This window comes from Peromyscus eremicus, chromosome X, assembly GCF_949786415.1.
Source record: "Peromyscus eremicus chromosome X, PerEre_H2_v1, whole genome shotgun sequence".
NCBI lineage: Eukaryota > Metazoa > Chordata > Mammalia > Rodentia > Cricetidae > Peromyscus > Peromyscus eremicus.
The window spans coordinates 31,621,265-31,640,603 of record NC_081439.1 but is presented as its reverse complement, the minus strand read 5'-3'; the positions used below and the strand labels follow the sequence as shown (position 1 = coordinate 31,640,603).

The 19,339-nt window shown below is 38.4% G+C and overlaps 1 protein-coding gene across 2 annotated transcripts in view; it reads right to left on the bottom strand.

The window, feature by feature from the left end:
• Phex (phosphate regulating endopeptidase X-linked) overlaps window positions 1-19,339 on the bottom strand; it is a 195,510-nt gene that overhangs the window by 4,353 nt on the left and 171,818 nt on the right. For both annotated transcript variants that reach the window (XM_059250532.1, XM_059250533.1), the window contains exons 16-20: window positions 17,483-17,537; window positions 10,132-10,199; window positions 7,648-7,778; window positions 3,166-3,231; window positions 1,902-2,006 (exon numbers count right to left, since the gene is read on the bottom strand). In XM_059250532.1, coding sequence (XP_059106515.1) covers window positions 1,902-2,006; window positions 3,166-3,231; window positions 7,648-7,778; window positions 10,132-10,199; window positions 17,483-17,537 — 425 coding nt within the window. The remainder of the gene's footprint in view (window positions 1-1,901; window positions 2,007-3,165; window positions 3,232-7,647; window positions 7,779-10,131; window positions 10,200-17,482; window positions 17,538-19,339) is intronic.

Genomic DNA, 19,339 nt, shown 5'->3' with positions numbered 1-19,339 from the left:
GCCGCAGATCTGGGAGCGTGGAATAAGAAAGGTGGAGTTCAGTGGCCAAACAGCATAGTCAAATTGATGAATTTTGGGTTCAGTGAAAGACCATGTATCAAAAAATAAGGGTGAAAAGCAATCAAAGAAATACACTCAACATCAGCTTCTGGCTTCCATACACACATGCATTCGTACACACCACACACACACACATACACACACACACACACACACACACACACACACACACACCAACACACACATACACTCACAGCAAATAAAAAGGTCAATGCAGATTTCCTCATATTTCTTTTATACGTTTTGTTCCATGAAAGCACATGTCAAAATGAAATACTCCAAAACCCAATTCCTTGAGTAAAAACTATGGGCAGAGCCCCAACAATGACACATGCTAGACATGGAGTAAGAACAAGAAATATGCTTTCACTATGTTGTTTCTTTCTGAGGTATAACCTACTTAATACTGGTTTAAATACACCTTGAAACATGATATAATTTTGAACTATGAATACTTCTAGGATACATGAATATATAGGAAAGCATTTGAATGGAAAGGGGAATTTAAAAATGATTAAGGGATGGGAAAGACATTCAAGCTTGGTTGAGCATCAATGAGAGTGACCAGGGGAGAGAAAGGCTCACGCCAGATTTCTGAATTGGCAGGCCTAAGTGTTACAACTATGTTTAAACATTGTCCTTGAACAGAAAAATAAAACAATATTTTTGAAGGATTTATCTGGCAGAATAAATATACAGGAAAAGGAAGAAATTAGAGATTAGTTAGGAAAAGGCTGTTAACATCTACTAAATAAGTAGAAATGGACATTGGAAGAACCAGAAGTATAAAAATGCATGAAAAAAAGCATGAGAAACAAATTAGCAAGTCACAGCAACCATAGGCACAGAGAGGGCAGGAAAGCTAATGGCTTATTGTTATTTTGATAATGACAAATCATCTCTCACTATATTTATGAATATGTTTTTAAAGATGTTCTTAGAATGAAATTCCTTAATTTCCTCAGAAGCTAGCCCAGGTGAGCTTATTTTTCACATTCGATTTTACCTCATCTCTTGGGTTATTTTTTCTTATATACTTTGCTTACATTATTATATAGTATTGACTATGTTTCATAATCATTTACGAGATTCCTGAAAACACATTATGGTTGTTACTGTTCTCTAGTGCCTTTCCAGGATAGAAAACAACATGTTCCACATAAAAAAGACTTCCTCCAATATACAAAAGAGCAAAAAATCTCTTCATTCTGTAAGAAGAGGGGCTTGAAGAGAAATTTCTCAATGGTGATTTAAAAAAAATAGGATTACTCTTTTAGCCCCGAATTTCTTCAGTTTGACAAAAATGTTGTATTTGAAGACATCATAAACATTTTAATCACAGCATCTCTCTCCATTAGTTTATTTCATTTACAAATTGTTATTATGGACTGTACTATAAGTAGTAGGAACAGATGGACCCTTGTATTTGGTCCTCTAGATCAGAGCTGAGCAAAATTCTTCTGGAAAAAGATAGATAATAAGTGCTTGAACATTTGAAAACCATAAGGTCCCTGTTTCAACTATTCAACTCTGCCATTGTAACACAAAGTAACCACAGACCACGTGTAAGTGACAGAGTGTAGCCTTTTTCCAATCAAAACATGATTTATTATTTATAAATAAAAACAAACCATGGGCCTTTATTTGGTCCTGTTTGTCCATTCTAACAAGGAAACACTATTTTGAGGGTGTATTTTTTGGTACTATTTCTATAGCTGACCCAGTACTGACACAAGATTAAGTGGTGGCTTTGGTCCAAGTCATACCAGTGAACTTTTCTTCCAAACCTTTGATTGAGGGCATATATTTTCATCTTTTTGCCCTTTCCTCAGTTTACTCACATGAGCATAACTCAAGAAGAAGAGCTGGTTGTTGGTGAATGTGATGCCTGGTAGGAGAGGCTCTTCAACTCCCTGTCTTCTGTCATTTATCCATTTCCTGTAAGCCTAGTGATGGAAGCAGAACAGGTGGCACTCATCAATGACAATTCTTCTCTCTTCATACTCAACATAAAAGCATTAAATACATATCCCTGCCATGTGCAAAATGCACTGTGTTGGGTTTTCCTTTATGAAAACAAACACCTGGAAATGCAACCCAGTGCCATTTTGCCTAATAGTGAAACAGGTGCATCTGATAAAGCACTTTATACTTTACGGTGCTACCACGCACGGTGGTACATATCTGTCATCCCAGCATTTGGGAGGCTGTGGCAGGAACATTGCCACAAGCTTGAAGTCAGCCTGGACTACAGAGTGAGACTCTCTCTGGGAAAACCAAAGCAACACAACAAAGGGGAACCTTATACTCTATGCATAATGAAGCAACTGGGCCACAGTGATCAGATACTAAGTAACTCTTTAAAAGGTGTTCTTTCCATTCCAAGGAGAGACAAACAAATTTAACACCATATACAACTGCTTTAGTAATAAACTGGAGTGGGATTAACATATTACTCTTAAAATTTCATCAACAAGAAAGCATATCATCATTTTTATACTATCATTTAGTAAAATAAAATTTGTTTTTAAGTAGAATATAGAAAAGATAACACTTTAGAATCATTACTTGGTCTTTAAAGAAAATGTATTCAGTTTCAGTTTTATGCAAATCTGTCCATGTTATCGTTATGTTTATTTCTTAACTACACACTGAAAGATAGTGTAAACACTCTTATGGACTTTCACTGGCCCAATGTATGAGAATGAGTAGCCTCCAGAATAAGTTAGAAGTTTGAGGCTTAATGTTAAATGATAAGGAAGATAGAGAGAAAGCTTTACTTCAAGAAAATTCACATGAACTTAGCCCCAAGGAGAGTCCTGTGGCATTCTTTAATATGATTCTGAGTATATTATCGGTAAACTAAATTTTAAATATACAATTCTTAATAACCATTATTATTTAGGATGACCCAATACTCCAAAAGAAAAAGAAAATGCAGCTCTACATATCTATTAGAGTACAACAGAGTCCATGTAGAAACAAAAATGTGTTTTAGAAAATTTAAAATGTCATATTCCTCAACACCATGTTGGTACTATACACTGAAGTGCACCCATGCATGCTTCCACAATGCAGTTTTTAAAAGCCAGTAATGGTGAGTACCCTAAAAGCTTCTCGTAGACCTCCATTATCAGCAATATTTTCTCCCAGGGTCCTCTTCCCTTTCACCTAAGAGAAAGAAAAATAGAAAGTGTTCCACAGTCAACTAGCATTCAGCAAAAGGCATGTAAATATTATAAGATGCAAACATGTCATATTTTAAGGAGGAAATTACATTTTCAGAAGTAGACATGATGTGCTGTGAGATGGCAAACTAGCCCCAGCAAGGGGCTCCTGAATGGAGACATTTCTATCTCACTGCTCTCTGCATTACTTTCTCATCCACCTCTTCATTCTCATCAATTGAGCCAGCGCCAGTAAAATGTTAACATTAGTCTCAGTGGCTCTAGTTTAATAGGAAAAATAGAAATGTCAATATCCAGATGACTTTCTCTGAGTAACTCACATAATTTGAGTCTTTTTCTCATTGTCCCTATGTCTCTAAAAATTTGCCATCCACACAGGAACAAAATTTCAGCACCAACCGTTATCATTTTACCTTCAGCTATTTCTATGAAACATTAAAATGAAAGTTGTTCTCTTGGGGGAACAAAAAAAAAATCAAATAGAAAGGGTACAGACTACAAGGTCAAGGTTTGAAATATGTATGACACCCAGCCAAGCATGGGGAGACATTCTTCTCAACTGTTTCTTAAAACCATAAATGAGCTAGGATAGAAAGTCTAAGTTTATACATCCCACAAGCCAAAGACAACACAGTCTGTTTCCTTTCTTGCTACAAGGACAGTTCAGTATTTACTATCTAGCTTAAGGGTTCACCAACCCCTGTATAGTAGGCAGAATATTGGCTTCTTAAAGACATCTACATCAAAATCCCCAGGCATTTAGGAATAAGTTACCCTACAATGACAAAACTGACTTTTAAGATGTGATTAAGTCAAGGATATTGAAAGAGAGAGAGAAAGAGAGAGAGGCTGATTTACTGACTTATCCTGGTTTGTCCAGATAAGCTCAATGTAATTATAAAAGGAAAAGGAAGACAACAGAGTGTCAGAGAGGTACACTGGACATTGTTGGCTTTGAAGGAGGAAGGGGTCATGAGCCAAGAAATGTAAGATAGCCTCAAAAACTTTGAAACTGCAGAAGACAGACTCTTCCCCAGTACCTTCTACAAAGGAAGACATCCATGCTGACACTTTCTTTTAGGCCACTGACTTGTGTCACACTTCTGATCTACAGAATCTTATGAGAATAAATCTGTATTGTTTTAAGCAACTAAGCTCATAGTAATTTGCTCCATCAGCAACAGGAAATTAACATACAACTCCCAAGCCATGGATCCTACCAATGACTTCCTTTTTAAGTTAGCTCAACTACTGATGTATCAGGTGATACTAACAAATAAAAATACATCTTAAGGAAACAAGATTCAGTATTATCACAAGAACCTCCACCATCCGTTGCTTTAGTCTCCCAAAGTTACCATTCTGACTGTCTACAATCTTTTTCTACATTCCAATGAGGTGAGAACCATTGTCAATACCTTTATTTAACAAACAAGCATCTGAATCTCAAAGCAGTTCATGGATTTTTTTTTTTTTTTTAGTTTTTGAAACTAAAATATAATACATCATAAGCCTTTCCTCCTTCTATCCCTTCCCACGGCCACACTCCCCCCTTTTGCTTTCTCTCAAATTCATGGACTCTGTTTCTCTAATTGCTATTATAACCTGCTCAGTTCATACAAAGTTACTTGTATAAATAAAATTTTCAGGGCCATCCAGTGGTTCCCCTTCTCTACCAAGACTCTGCAGCCATTTCTTCCAGTGACTGACTAATGTGCTAGCAGAGCTGCCCAACCCCTTGCCCCTGAGCTGAATAACTTCTGGGATGCTATTCATTCTCCAGAACCCTATTTAGTATCAAGAGTAAAGCTCAGCTTCCCTCAGAGCCAATGGCGGATTTCTCAAAAAATGACTTTCTCAATGACTCACTCACCTAAGGAAACCCTTCTTGGGTTTTGCTTATAATGAAGTTGTTCTAAGACAGAATAATTAAGAAAAAATGCTCACATTCGTCAGGTATTCAAGCCCAAGTAGATCTCCTTTTCTGGAGCTTTCGTTGTACGGCACATGCCTCAATTTTTCTTATGTATATTTATATACACTCATGCTTGAATCCCTCTTCTTATTTTTTGCTCTAAACTTTACATCTAAATTATAGCTTCTGTAGTAGCTCATCCCTCTTAACTCCTCACACTCTGAGCCATCACAGAGGAGCACATGAGACCAGGTCTGACCTCTCTAGGCACACTAGCTGCTAATATTCTACATCTGTGGTGACCCAACTAAGTTCTTCCCTTGTCACTGCAAAGAACAATTCAGGCATAGAGGGACTGACTCTTACAAAAATCTGGAAAATAAAACCTGACCACTTATGTCCACAAAGGAAACACACACACACACACACACACACACACACACACACACACACACACACACACACAGCCCTTCTATGGGAATGAGACTGAAGCTGTTCTCTGATGGTTGAATGAATTTATACCGAGACAGATATGCTCTTATGATCATTGTCCTAGTGGCAAAGATACATGTTTTCAAAATTACATCTCAGTATCTGACACTTTGGGCAAACAAAATAGATGCTGAAGAACAAAACTAAATATATGTATTTGAATATATTCATATATGTGAGTAAACAAAATAAGAGAATGAGAGTATGCTATGGACACATGTGAGTATGACTCTGGAGTCATATAGTTCTAAACTCTAACCTAGACTCTACAGCAAGTGAACTCTCATATTAAACTCCACAGAAAAATAAATTTCACATTCATGAAGATTGAAATGTAAAATATCAGAACAATTAAAAAAACTTTCCTGGGAAAAATGAAGAGGCTCCTGTGATGGTTTGAATGTGCTCATATATTTGAACACTGGACCCAGCTGATGGAACTGTTTGGGAGGGATTAGGAGGTGTGACCTTGTTGTAGGAGGTATATCATTGGGGGATGGGCTTTGGAGTTTCAAAAGCCTGTTCAGTTAGTTTGAATCACTCTCTCTCTCACTCTCTTGCTCTCTTGCCCCCTTGCTCTCTCACTTTCTCCTCTCTCTGACTTGTGGCTGTTGTCTCAACATGCAGGCTCTCAACTACTCCTCTAACACCAACCCTATCTACCTGCTGCCATGCTCCCCACCATGATAGTCATGAGCTCTAATACTCTGAAACTGTAAGGCCCAAATTAAATGCTTTCTTTTGCCTTGGTTGTAGTCTCTTACCATAGCAGGAGAGAAAGGTAGCAAAGACAGCTTCCTTCCTCTCTAATCTGAGTAGAGGAGACATCTTCATGGGCCAAAACAGAAAGACAAAAGGGGAATTGAAGAGACATATGGTATCCTGGAATTTTAAAAATGTTTGGATTTTATGTGTCAAAGATACCACAGGAAAAAATCTTAAAGGATAAGTAATACAGAAAAAAATCTTAAAGGGTAAGTAATATACTTGAGGGAGATACATATAATGTGAATAACAGAAGTTTAGCATCCCTGCTATTTTAAAAGGCTTTTATAAATTAACAAGAAAAGTAAAGTTCCATGGATATATATTCTTTAATCTATCCCTTTCAGAAATGTGAAATTTTATTCTGGTGACAATAGGAATGTGTCCTACAGGGAAAAAAATAATATATACTTAATAAGGTATTTATTGCATCGGCATTTCTAACTGAAAATTGTACCCCTGGGTAAGAGATTAGTTGACTAGGCTATGGTATATTCACACCAGGAATTCTTAGGCCATCACCAAATCAATTAACTAAAGCCGTGTGTGTGTCTATCTTTACCTGAACGCAGGAGAAAAGTGTATCAGGGTTCCTAATGCTGACCTTAGGCAGGGAAGATAAGAGAGAAAAGGAAAAGTGATGAAGACAAAGGCAAAAAGGAAAAGAACAAAATCTCATGTCCTCAAAGCACGTATCCAGTTGCATTTTGTCTTCATGGAGGAAAACTATATACATTCATATGACACAAACATTTCAAAAGTACATTTCTTTTGTTCAAACTTCTTTAACTAAAAATTTGAATTAATTCTCAGACCTTTTGGTTCAAAATAATGAGATGTTATCTCTGTTAATTCAACCTAACAATGGTGGATTTTTTTTTCACAATATGAAATGTATGAGATTTTTAAGACTGTTAATGTTTATCTGTGCTAGGGGATTTGTGATGTCACTAATGTGTAGGCCTGTGAGTCTCCAAATTCAAGTCTGTTAGAACTACCTGAAGGCATGTGACAGACTCCCAGTGTACCAGACTCCACCCCTAGAGATTCAGTAGGTCTGGGCAGGAGTCAAGTATTTGCATTTCTAACAAGTTCCCAGGGAATGCAGATGTTGTGAATCCCAGAAGCATGCTTGAAGAACCAATGGTCTAAAGCAAGCTAATGTCCAAATGAGAAAAAATGGCCCACAAGGTGCCCCCTACCACCGCCAACCGCATCTGTACTCACATTTAAGCCAGCTTTCTTCCAATAATAGCTGCTATACTGGTTAATCATGCACTTTGTTTTTTCCTTAAACTTTTCTTCTGAGTCCGCAGACCACCAAGGATCAAGGTTTCCATTTTTATCATATTTTCTACCTAGCGAAAAGGAAAGTTACAAGAATTCTGTGTTACTTTACAGAAGCTGAAATCGTCATCTTTCCTTTCCTTCACCTTAACATACTTTCCAAACCAGTCCTGACAGCATTAGATGCTGTCTCTGAGATCAGCTCCCATGTCATCTCCAATGTCATGGATTAATTGTAGAAAGCAGGGAAGGGAGGCAAAGAATTGAGGGAGTTCTTGAAATGAACAAAGGGCATTTTCAAAATGAGATTCATCAATTTAACGTGTGCACCATTCTCATCCAATCCTGGATTCCTTGTTTTCATCTCCTCTGACCCAAAACATTCTCTGGCAAGCAAAATTAGTTTCCTTCATTCAAAAATCAGAGGGAACTGGAGTAGCACTACCAGTGAAATTCCAAATAATCCATAGGAACAGCCAGTGAGTCATCCAAACCATAGGACCACAGAACCTGACTCAGCCCTATAGCAACCTGCTTCCTCTAAGTTGCCAGGAGCGAAGAGACACATAAACCCTCTGCTATGAATCATTTCACAGTCATCAGTGTGGATAGAAGACCCATCTGTCCTGCTTGGATGAGGAATGTTGCTCTAAAAAGAGAACTTGGAACTGGAATGGAAATCTCCAGAATGTAACTGGGGGAGGGGAAAGGTTAGCTTTTCTTGCTGCATGGTCTCTCATTCTTCATCTTCTCTACACCCTTCAAAACAACAATTTGGGTGTAACTATTCTATTTTCAAGGTTATTACTAGAATCAAAGGCATGGTTTTAATTTAATTACACAGAAAGCCCCCTACACAAGAGTCTCCAAAGAAAGAACTTGTAAGAAAGGGCTTACAGGGGAAGCCCCTTCGCAAAAGCATTCACTGGATCAACCCAAAGCTCTCCAGCAAGGTTGCTTGCTACTAACACTACCCTCAGGAATGGAGTCACTGTCCTATAGCCACTAACACATCAGTCATCAGTTATTGGTCATATACTCATTTGTGCAATACACTGTGTTCCATATTGATTGTTGACAGGATGAAATTGCCACATTAGATTCTATCCTGTGGGAGGGACCTCAGAAGAAAGGCCCAGAACCAATGAGCACCACATGCCTTTGTTTCTCAGTTAAGAATCTTCTCTTAGGTAAACTAAATACCCAATGGCAAAAAGGATGTACATTTTAACAGGTAGCGGGAGACCAGAGGAGCAGGAGATGAAGAGACAAGGAAGGCTTTAAGGAAGGGTTGGTGAGATGTAAGAAGAATTATCCAGAAGAAAATGAAGTCTTCTTATCCCAGAATAGTCATCCAGGAAAGGATGTTGGGGACAATACAGGAACCACAGAAAGAGGTTCCTGTCTATGTAATACTGCATGGGGCCTGCTAAGTTCTTAAGGCTGTCTACAAATCATTGTGTTGGTCTGGATACTATTTCAGAGAAAAGGAGGGAGGAAGGAAAGGAGGGAGGGAGGGAGGGAGAGAGAGAGAGAGAGAGAGAGAGAGAGAGAGAGAGAGAGAGAGAGAGAGAGAGAGAGAGAGAGATTGTCCAACAATACTCTGTAAGTAAAAAGAACAAAATAATAATTATAATAATTTAAAATAAGAACTCTTGGCCCAGTAAGATGGCTCAGTGGGTAAAGTCACTCACCACCAAGCCTGGTAACTTGATTTCAATACTCTGGACACACATGGGAAAGAGAGAATCAATTCTTCAACACACACACACACACACACACACACACACACACACACACACACAAAGAAATAAATGTCATAAACTGAAAAAATGATGACTCTCAAAGGAGAAAGTTTTAGTTGTTTGTTATTATCTTGCCTTTCCCTTTTGCTTAAATACCATCAGGATACAGAGCATATTTGTATGTTATTAATTTTGAATATATGCCAATAGAAAGAAAAATAGAAAAGAAGCACTTGAAATTATACAAAGCAATCAGGCAGCCGAGTTCCCCAGGCTAACTTCTTAATTAAGCAGCACATACAATCATCTCAGGGGCAGAGCTCACACCTCCAGGGAAAACAACCTAAGATGGTAAGGAGGAAAACAGTAGGGAACGGGAAAGCTACAGTGCAATTCCTGCAGCCACTGCAGCAGCTCCACAAATCCTGTTCCAAATGCAAAGGTGATTTCACGGAAACTACAGTCTTTCTTTTTTCATTTTACCCTGATCACCAACTGAAAGAGTTGTTTATTGCAAGCTATCACAGCAAAACATGAGAAAAGTTTTCAATCAGCAATCATATTGCTTGGGATAATCTTCAGTCTATGATGATGTCACTATGAGAAGATAGTAACAATTAACACCATCCCATCAACATTATTATAAAAGAAGCAGCTTGTAAAATGAAATAGTACTTACCATTATTATCAAATCCATGTGTAAATTCATGTCCAACAATTACTCCTATAGCACCATAACTCAAGGATCTATGTCATAAATAGACAATTTGAAAAAAATTACAAGCATGAATCTGAGAGCATGACCCTTTAATTTTTTAGTGAAAAGCCAAGATAATAAACTGTTTTCTAGTAACAGTAGTAATAAAAGTATCAAATAATCTTACCCATAAAAGTATAAAACAATTTCTCTAAACATACCCCTCTAATCAAAACAAAGCAGTATAAGTTCTAACATTGTCACTATGACCTTGTATGAGCCTTAGTGTCCTACTCTGTGAAATGAGGGATTTGAAAGACAAAATTTCTGAAGTCCTTTCCAGCCTTAACACATCTGTGGCCCTATATCTGTAGCAGTGATATTTTGTGTTTATGAACACCTAAAACAGAGCTTGAAAACAATAAATATACTATTTTTATCTGAAAATGTGCTGCAAAGTCACTATAATCATAGAAGTCAAATTGTTTTCTAAATGTAGTTATAAAAAAAGGAATAGAGCAGAGATTAAAAGGAACCATTGTGTTTGGAAGTTAGTCACGTTCCTCTGTTTCTGTGGCAGACAAGCTGACAGCTGAATAGCAAAGACTGTGAAGCCTTAATCAGATTTGGGGAAAGTGTTATATTATTTCTCTTCACTTCTGAAGAAGCAAGTGGTAGATTATCTGTAAGGATGGCCACCAACAACTCCACCTACCCTTAAATACAAATGTTCCCTTTCCTCCAACCAAGATGTGATCTGTTTCCTTGCCCTTGTATCTGGACTGGCCTCTAGACTTGTGACCAACAGAATATAGTGTAAGGGTTGAGAGAGGCTCCAGGAACTAGACCTTAAGACACCTTGCAGTTTCCACCTTCAGCCTTTCCACAAGTTGGCAATAATGTAAAGAATTTGACTGCCTGGTTGAAGGGAAAGAGGCCTGGTAAAGCAATGGAGAAGCTCCATCCAAAACGTAAGGGACTCTGAAGGAAAAGGAAAGGCCCTGCTGGCCCCACCCATTCGAACAGCAGCGGGGGAGGGAAGGCATTCTAAATAGTCCAGCCCAGTGGAACAGCCCCAGACCAAATCATAGAATTTTGAGCCAGTAAATGGCTATTGCTTGGTGCTTTATTATACAGCATAGATAACTGGAGCAATGCACAAACACAAAAGTTGAGGAAATCAATGAGCTTTCCAAACACACGAGGCTAGGAATTTCTCTCTAGCACAATCTCCATGAAGACCAAGCCCTCCCCTTATTCATTTACCACTAAATTCTCTGTTCCTAGTACAATAATAAGAAAATAAACAGAAATTTAATTCATGATTAACTAGCCTTTCCATGACATGTAAGGGACATGTTTTATATGGAAATTATTTAAGTCAGCTAACCTATAGGTAAAAATTATAGACAATTTAAACTCTTTATTGTAAGATTTGTAATTATGCTAAAAATATTTCACAGTTGGTTCCTGACATTACAACATCAAAGTCATCCAGCAATCAGACAGGACCAAAGCTGGAAAGAACAGGATTTTTTGAAGCAACATGTTATTACAGGACATAATGATCCTTAACATGCTAATTGTTTATCTCAACTGTACCCAAGGAAGTGCTGGAAGATTTAATTTTTCCCCTTGGTGGCAATTCTTTCCTTTGTTATTTCTTTCCTGCGAGGTAATTTGCATTTGAAAAAAATGTTTCCTACGGTTTTTCCATCATTGCAAACCTTCATTAAAGAAGTAAGAGTAAAATTACGCATTTCAATCATAGAGCTATCATAGCCTATGTAGAACAAACTTGTAATTTCACACGGTGCTAATTTTTACAGTAGTAGCTAGCACTGTGTGACCTGCAACATTTTGATTTCCCAGATTTCTCAGTCCTCCACACCCCTCAGTCAATGCTATTGACTGGATAAATTTAAGAGATGGAGAATGGAAACATATAGAAAGTACTCTGCAATAAATATCCCTTAAGAAGGACTGCCCCAAAAAGTTTATTTGCAAGGATAACAGGGAATTCAGAAAATGATTGAATCATTGTCTCAGTTCTCAGTTACAGAAACATAATCCCTTAGACAAGAGAAAAGAAAAAGTAATTTTGTATGGCTAAACCTTATGATGATAATGTTTTATAATATTACATAGATGCCTTCTATATTTTTTATTTAAATTAAAAGTTTTTTTTCCATTTTCACATACCAATCACAGTTCCCCCTCCCTGCCCTCCTGCTCACTCCCCACCTTCCCCTCACCCTACCCCCCTCATCCACTCCTCAGAGAGAGTAAGGCCTCCCATGGGGAATCAACAAAGTCTGGCATATCAAGTTGAGGCATGGCCAAGCCCCTCCCCACTGCATCAAGGCTGAGCAAGGTATCCCTCCATAGCAAGTGGGCTCCAAAAAGCCAGTTCATGCACTAGGGATAAATCCTAGTCCCACTGCCAGGGGCCCCACAAACAGACCTAACCACACAATTGTCACCCACGTTCAGAGGGCCTAGTTCAGTCCCATGCAGGTTCCCCAGCAGGCTCCCCAACTGTCAGTCCAGAGTCAGTGAGCTCCCACTAGCTCAGGTCAGCTGTCTCTGTGAACCCATCATAATCTTGACCCTTTGTTCATATAATCCCTCCTTCCTCTCTTCAATTGGACTCCAGGAGCTCCACCCAGTGCTTAGCTGTGGATCTCTGCATCTGCTTCCATCAGTCACTGGATGAAGGTTCTATGTTGACAATTAGGGTAGTCATCGATCTGATTACAGGGGAAGGCCAGTTCAGGGACCCTCTCCACTCATAAGTGGATATTAGATGTAAGGCAAAAGAAAACCGGGCTACAATCCACAACCCCAGAGAAGCTAGGTAACAAGGAGAACCATAAGAGAGACATGCATGGATCCTCCTAGGAAGGGGAAATCGATAAGATCTCCTGAGTAAACAGGGAGCATGGTGGGGAGGGAAAGGAGATTAGGGGAAGTGGCAAAAGAACATGAAGGAAAGGGATAGGGATGGTTAAGCTGGGGGAGGGAGAACAAAGAAAGAGATATCTTAATAAAGGGAGCCATTATGGGGTTAGGGAGAAATCTGGTGCTAGGGAAATTCCCAGGAAACCACAAGGACAATCCCAGCTAAGTCTTCTATTTTTTAAATGGAAATTGTTTAAATTAGCATACTATAAAAAAAATCAACTCATGTGCCTCTTAGAATACAACTGGCAGAAATTGGAAGACTTCCTGCCTTAAAAATAGAGCCCTCTGGCCAGGCAGATGTGACACACATCTTTATTCCCAGCACTTGGGAGGCAGAGGCAGATGGATCTCTGAGTTCAAGGCCACCCTGGTGTACAAAATGAGTTCCAGGACAGCCAGGGCTACACAGAGAAACCCTGTCTCAAAAAGCAAACATACAAAAAAAAAATAGAGTGCTCCAGAAGGAGAAGGAAACAGTGTTACTTGACTACCTGTTCAGATTCTCTTATTATCTGAGGGCTTTAACACATGCATGAAATTTGCTGTCAATTATAAACAATCTGGACTCACCATGACCTCAGGCTGTTATCAGGTATGGGCTACCCTACTCCTGCATCTGAAAATCATAAAAAGGCTCTGAGATGAAAGGAGTTGTAAAATTCTGTTCAATTTTCCTAACAGCTACTTGAGAGTCAGAGAGAATAGGATAAAAAGTTAGAGGCTGGCCTGAACAACTTAGTAACATTGTATCTCCAAAACATTTTTAAGGTGGGGCATAGGAACACACACCTAGAATCCTGGCACTGCATTTGAGAGACTGATAGGAGTGTGAGACCAGCCTGGGCTATATGTCGAGCCTGTTTAAAAAAAAAAAAAAAAAAACCCAAACCAACCAACCAAACAGTAAAACATTCAAAAAGAAGTAAGACATCTGCTTGCATCTTTCCAATGATTAGGAGCTCACTTCTCTAATGTGATCTATTACCTCTTAGGGTAGTTCCAAATAAAAGGTTTCTTCTACATGCTTATCTAAAGTTTCTTAACTGTGCTTTCAACCTATTGGTCCAGTACAGTCACTAGCTGAACACTTGCTGACATCCCTAAACACAGAAAAGCATTCTGCCACTTAATTTTCCTTCCAAAAGACAAAACACAGAATGTCTGTAATCCTGTCATTTAAGAGGAAAGGCAAGATGATCACAAGCTCAAGACCAGCCTTACTTACATAGAAACTGCTAGGCTCGCACCTTTGAGGCCTCAAAAAAGAAAAAAAACCTGCAAACTCCAACCACAAATATTGCCAAGTTCTGTCAAGCTCTTTTTTTTAACTATTTATTTTATTTTATCTGTACATTGCCAAGTTCTGTCAAGTTCTTTTTTTTAACTATTTATTTTATCTGTTTGAGTTTTTTTTCCTGCATGTATGTCTGTGTACTATGTCTGTACCTGGTACCCACAAGGGTCATTGTAAGCCACCATGTGGATGCTGAGAATTGAACCCAGAACCCAGATCCTCTGGAAGAGCAACCAGTGTACTTAACAGTTAAGCCATGTTGTGAGCTCTCTTCTAAGTTCTTATTTTTCAGTCATGAACTAGAGAACAGTATTTCCCCAAAACATAGAAAGCAGAGTCATCAAGCCTTGGGGTTAAACATATCCAAATAAATTTCTTAGAGAACTTGAGAAATGAAGATAATGAGAGGGAAGAGAAGATGACAATTTCATGGAACACTTTGAGATCGTGCTGTATAAGGTCATTTACATTCCGGCTTCTTGCCTTTGGAAATGATTTGGCCTGTTTCTGGCCTCACAACTAGATCCAACACTCACAGGAAGGCTACAATGAGCAGCCTGAGCAAAAAGATACCTATTCCTTTAGCTCTAGTAGCTATCCATCAATTAAGAGAAAATAGACGAGAAGCCAGCTCACTGAACTGTAATTTCTACCATTTCTATATTCCCAGTGCAGAGTAGGCAAATGATGCTTAACAGGTATTCACTGAAGTGGTATATTAATAGAAAGTGGGTGACTCACTTAAGTATCAACTATGGCTCAACCTGAGGTAGTACTAGCAGACACTAACAAGAATTCTTAAGTTTCTGATTCGTACGTTTTTATAAAAATCCCCTGCCCATGGACCAAATAAACAAATCATTGAATCAATGACTTCCATGCATAACCAGACTATTTCCAAGTGTTCAGTTATAGTTACATAACAATAGAAAACTCAGTTAAAATATCTATGATAAACAGAATCAAAGAATGCCAGGATTTTTTTCAGTTTGAAGAGACCTTAGAGAATTACTTAAACTTTTAATTTTTCTGAACTTAGTGTATACATTTCTAAGCCTAATCATGGGAAAAAACAGAATCCAAATGCTCAAATAGTGAAGAAAGCTATTCAGTTACGGATCAGGGGTTACTAATGGATTTGATCAGATACAAACCTAATATTTTGTATTTTCACTGACAATAGTGTTTCCCTGCAGTCGACTCTATTGATGCCTGCTATGTTCCCTCAGCATACAGCATGTCTCAGTGCACTGATCTCAAGTGACAACTTAAAACTAGTTGCCTAAGAAGTTTCTCTAGCCACCATAAATTCCTTCACATAGGGTGGGCACTGCCAGGGAATCCTCATGGTTGCACCTCTAAACCACTGATGGAATGTGACCTAGAGGACAAATAACCCATCCCCCTTATCTTGAAGCATGTTCTGTAGTTCCCCAGCAAGACTGATTTCCAGTTGCCCATTATGGTGTGTTAGCTTTGTAACACATATGTGGCAAGCAGAATAATGACTTCCCCAAAGTGCCCTGATGCTAATTCCTGGAATTTGTGAATGTGTTGTGTTACATGACAAAGAGGAATTAAGGCTGCTAACCAGATGACCTTAAAACCTGGAATTATCTGGGTGGGTCCAAAGTAACCACAAGTGTCTTTAAGAATAGAAGAGGCAAAAAATGATGTCAAAGGAGATTCCATTTTGACATTTTTAAGATGAGGAAAGAAGGCCATGGACAAAGGATGGAGGCCCCCTCTAAAAGTCAGAAAGATAAGGAAATAATTTATTCCCTAAGACTTCCAAAAAAAGAATGCATCTTGAGTTTAGCCTAGTGACAACTAGGTTGGATTACACAATGACAGTTTCTATGCTTGTATAGTTGTAGTGGTAATTCACTTTTCCAGCCATAGAAGACTCAGAGGACACAACATATTATTTTCTTTCTCTCTCAGTTTCACCTCCCCATCTTCTGCTAGGGTTTCCTGACACCACATTCCAAAAGAACTACTTACACCCTTGTGACAGGGGCAGCTTCTGAGGAAGCCCAATCAAAGCACAACCATTATATTTCTCTGATTTTTATATGTATAAAATATTATATCATTTAGCCTACATAATCATATGAAAGTTCTCACATATCAAAATGTAAATACAAGTGACTCAAATCCTAAAATCAAGACTAAACTTTCCATGCCACAGCCACATAAAGGCATGTAAGAAAGTAATGGTATTGTTGACACTGAATATTATGAGAAACTCCACTATATAGAGAAAGTATGAATGACAGGCATCTACAATCTGTTTGTAAACAACTCTCCCTAAGTCCAGACCTGTCCATTTTGACCTATGGTACAGCTATGCTAGTTATATTTCTAACAACACATTTAATTACCTCACTTCTTCAGAAACTTCAGTATGTTCTCTTCTAAATTCCTCACTAGACATCCAGAGCCCTCCAATATCAAACTACAATATTTTCTACATGACTTCTCTTTGTATACTTCTTGACCAGCCAAGTTAGCCTCTGTCATTCTATAATGCACCTTTCTTCCCTTTCTTCAGTTTCTTCACCCAGAAAGGTTTTAGCCCATTTCCTTCTATCCCAATTATCTTTCAAGGGATTAAATGCATGAAAAATAAAATCCTGTGCAGAAAATTGACTTTCCCATCTAGTCAAATACTCTAATAACAAGGATCAGAAAACAAATACCAAATGAAAACTAATAAGACCTCCAATGTTTTCTTTCTGCTGATAACCACTGACTTGGAATTGACTGTTTAAGAAACTGCCATGAGTCTCAGAAAAACTTTCAACTTTAAGGGATGTAGAACTCTCAGCTACCTCTTCAGCACCATGTCTGCCTGAATGTCACTATGCTTCCTGCCATGACACTAATGGACTGAATCTCTGAACTGCAAGCCAGCCACAATTAAATGGTTTCCTTTCTAAGAATTGCCATGTCATGATTTCTATTCACAGCACTTGGAACTTTAAGACAGACTATATATTCTGTCATTGGCCAAAGTGACAAGTTCTTCTTTGCTAACTTGTCAAGGACTGGTTTCTTTTCTAATTTACTCACCGAGGGTATTCTGTTCCCCAAAAGAAAGGCTTCTGCAGCTCACCAGCTGGAAATCCTGAGAGAATGGCAAGCAAACAAAAAAAAAATGTTAAGGATATGGAGAAGATGATTCAATATCCAGACTCTGGTTCCAGCTACAGCCCAAAGCTCATCCAAACTGTATTCCTTGTGGATCCATCGTACATCCAAGAGATCTATTTAAAGGTGATATTAATTCACCTGAGTTTGAAATACTTATTTCAAACATGGAATCATTTCAAGGATAATTTATACAGATATGCTATTGGTAAAGTCCAGCCTACTGTGAAATGGGCCCCTTCATATACAGCACACCCACAGGCTGCAGGATAGCCAACAGGTTCCCGGATGTTCATAGGTTTCAGCCTCCTAGTTACCCACTATTGCAGCCACACATGCCAGACATGAAGAATGGTAACACATTAGATGTGATAGTCTACTGTCATTGCCTCGCACGTCTTTGTAATTGAATCTTTGAACTTGTGTTTTATCTGTGGGTTCAAAGGAGGTCATGAAGCATGTGTATGAAAAGAGTAGATCAGCACATCAGCTGTTCCTAGGTACCCTTTGCACACCAGTATTTATCCTACCCAAGGAGTACAGGATTTCAATTGTTTCACACATGGGGAGTCTAGCAAGATACAGCATAGTTTCATGTTACTCTGAACTCAACAGTTCTAGACTTGGAGGCCATGCTTTCCCTGTTAATTAGAATTTGCTTAGATTACTAAAAGAAGTTATTAACATTCTAAGAAATGGAATGATTAGAGTTCTCCATCTTATTTTCTCTTCATACTTCCCTGAATTGCCCAACCTTTCAAACTGAAATTGGTAACATAGAAGGAAAGGGAAATGTATCATTTTTTCACCTTTTAGTCTCTCCTTATTCATCACTAAGACAAATGTGAAGAGTGTTGGTAGATAAATGATTTAGAATAAAAGGCTGAAGACACAGCTCAATGGTAGAGCATTGCATAGTATTGGGGGAGCAGCACTAACACCACCAAAAATGAAGTAGTAAACTCAGTAGTAGTAGCAGTAATAGCAGTAGCATAAAAATAGCAGAATTAGTTCTGTTTAGTATTCCTCCCTTGCTGGTGAAAAAATATGCCATGTATGTGCTACAAAAAACAAAGTGTGTCATTTTAGAAATTCCTTACACAAGTTAAAAGTGAGCCTCTTCGCATGTAAGACTTGCACTGTGGCATACAAAGATGAAAGGTAAAATTCATGCTAATGACATACAATTTTAGTGTTCCTAATAAGAGCAGTAACTGGCAAATAAAAAAAAAAAAACCACTGTTGAGTCAAAGAGAGGATGACGCTTTACATTTTAGCCCTTGTGGTGGCATTTGTTCTGCTTCCTGCACAAGAGCCCTTACATCTTCATTTTACACTGAGCCCTACAAATTAGTTAGCTGGCCTTGGATATAGATGAATGCAAGAAACACTTGGCTTTGCCCTTCCAAGTCACCACTAAATTGTGCACTCTGAGCTGATCCTTGGAGTTGTGCTTAACAGTCATTACAGCTGGGAATTCAAAGGAGAGAGAGAGGATGGGAGAGGGAGAAAGAGAAAGAGGGAAAGAGACCTTCTGCAATGTCCTTGTCTGCTTGAGAGCAGCTGCTCTAGGCCCCATGAGACTAAATGTTCTTTTATGAATTAAAATGCTCCTCTGCTCTCTGCTCAACTTTCTAGCTCCCCTCCATGCCAGGACACTTCGAGGGGAAATGAAGGCAGGAAAGCAAGTCTTGAATTTAGAGATGAAGTACTCATTTCATAAAACTCTTATATTCTGTGTTTTTTATTAATAATATCAGACTTTGAGATTTCAAGGTA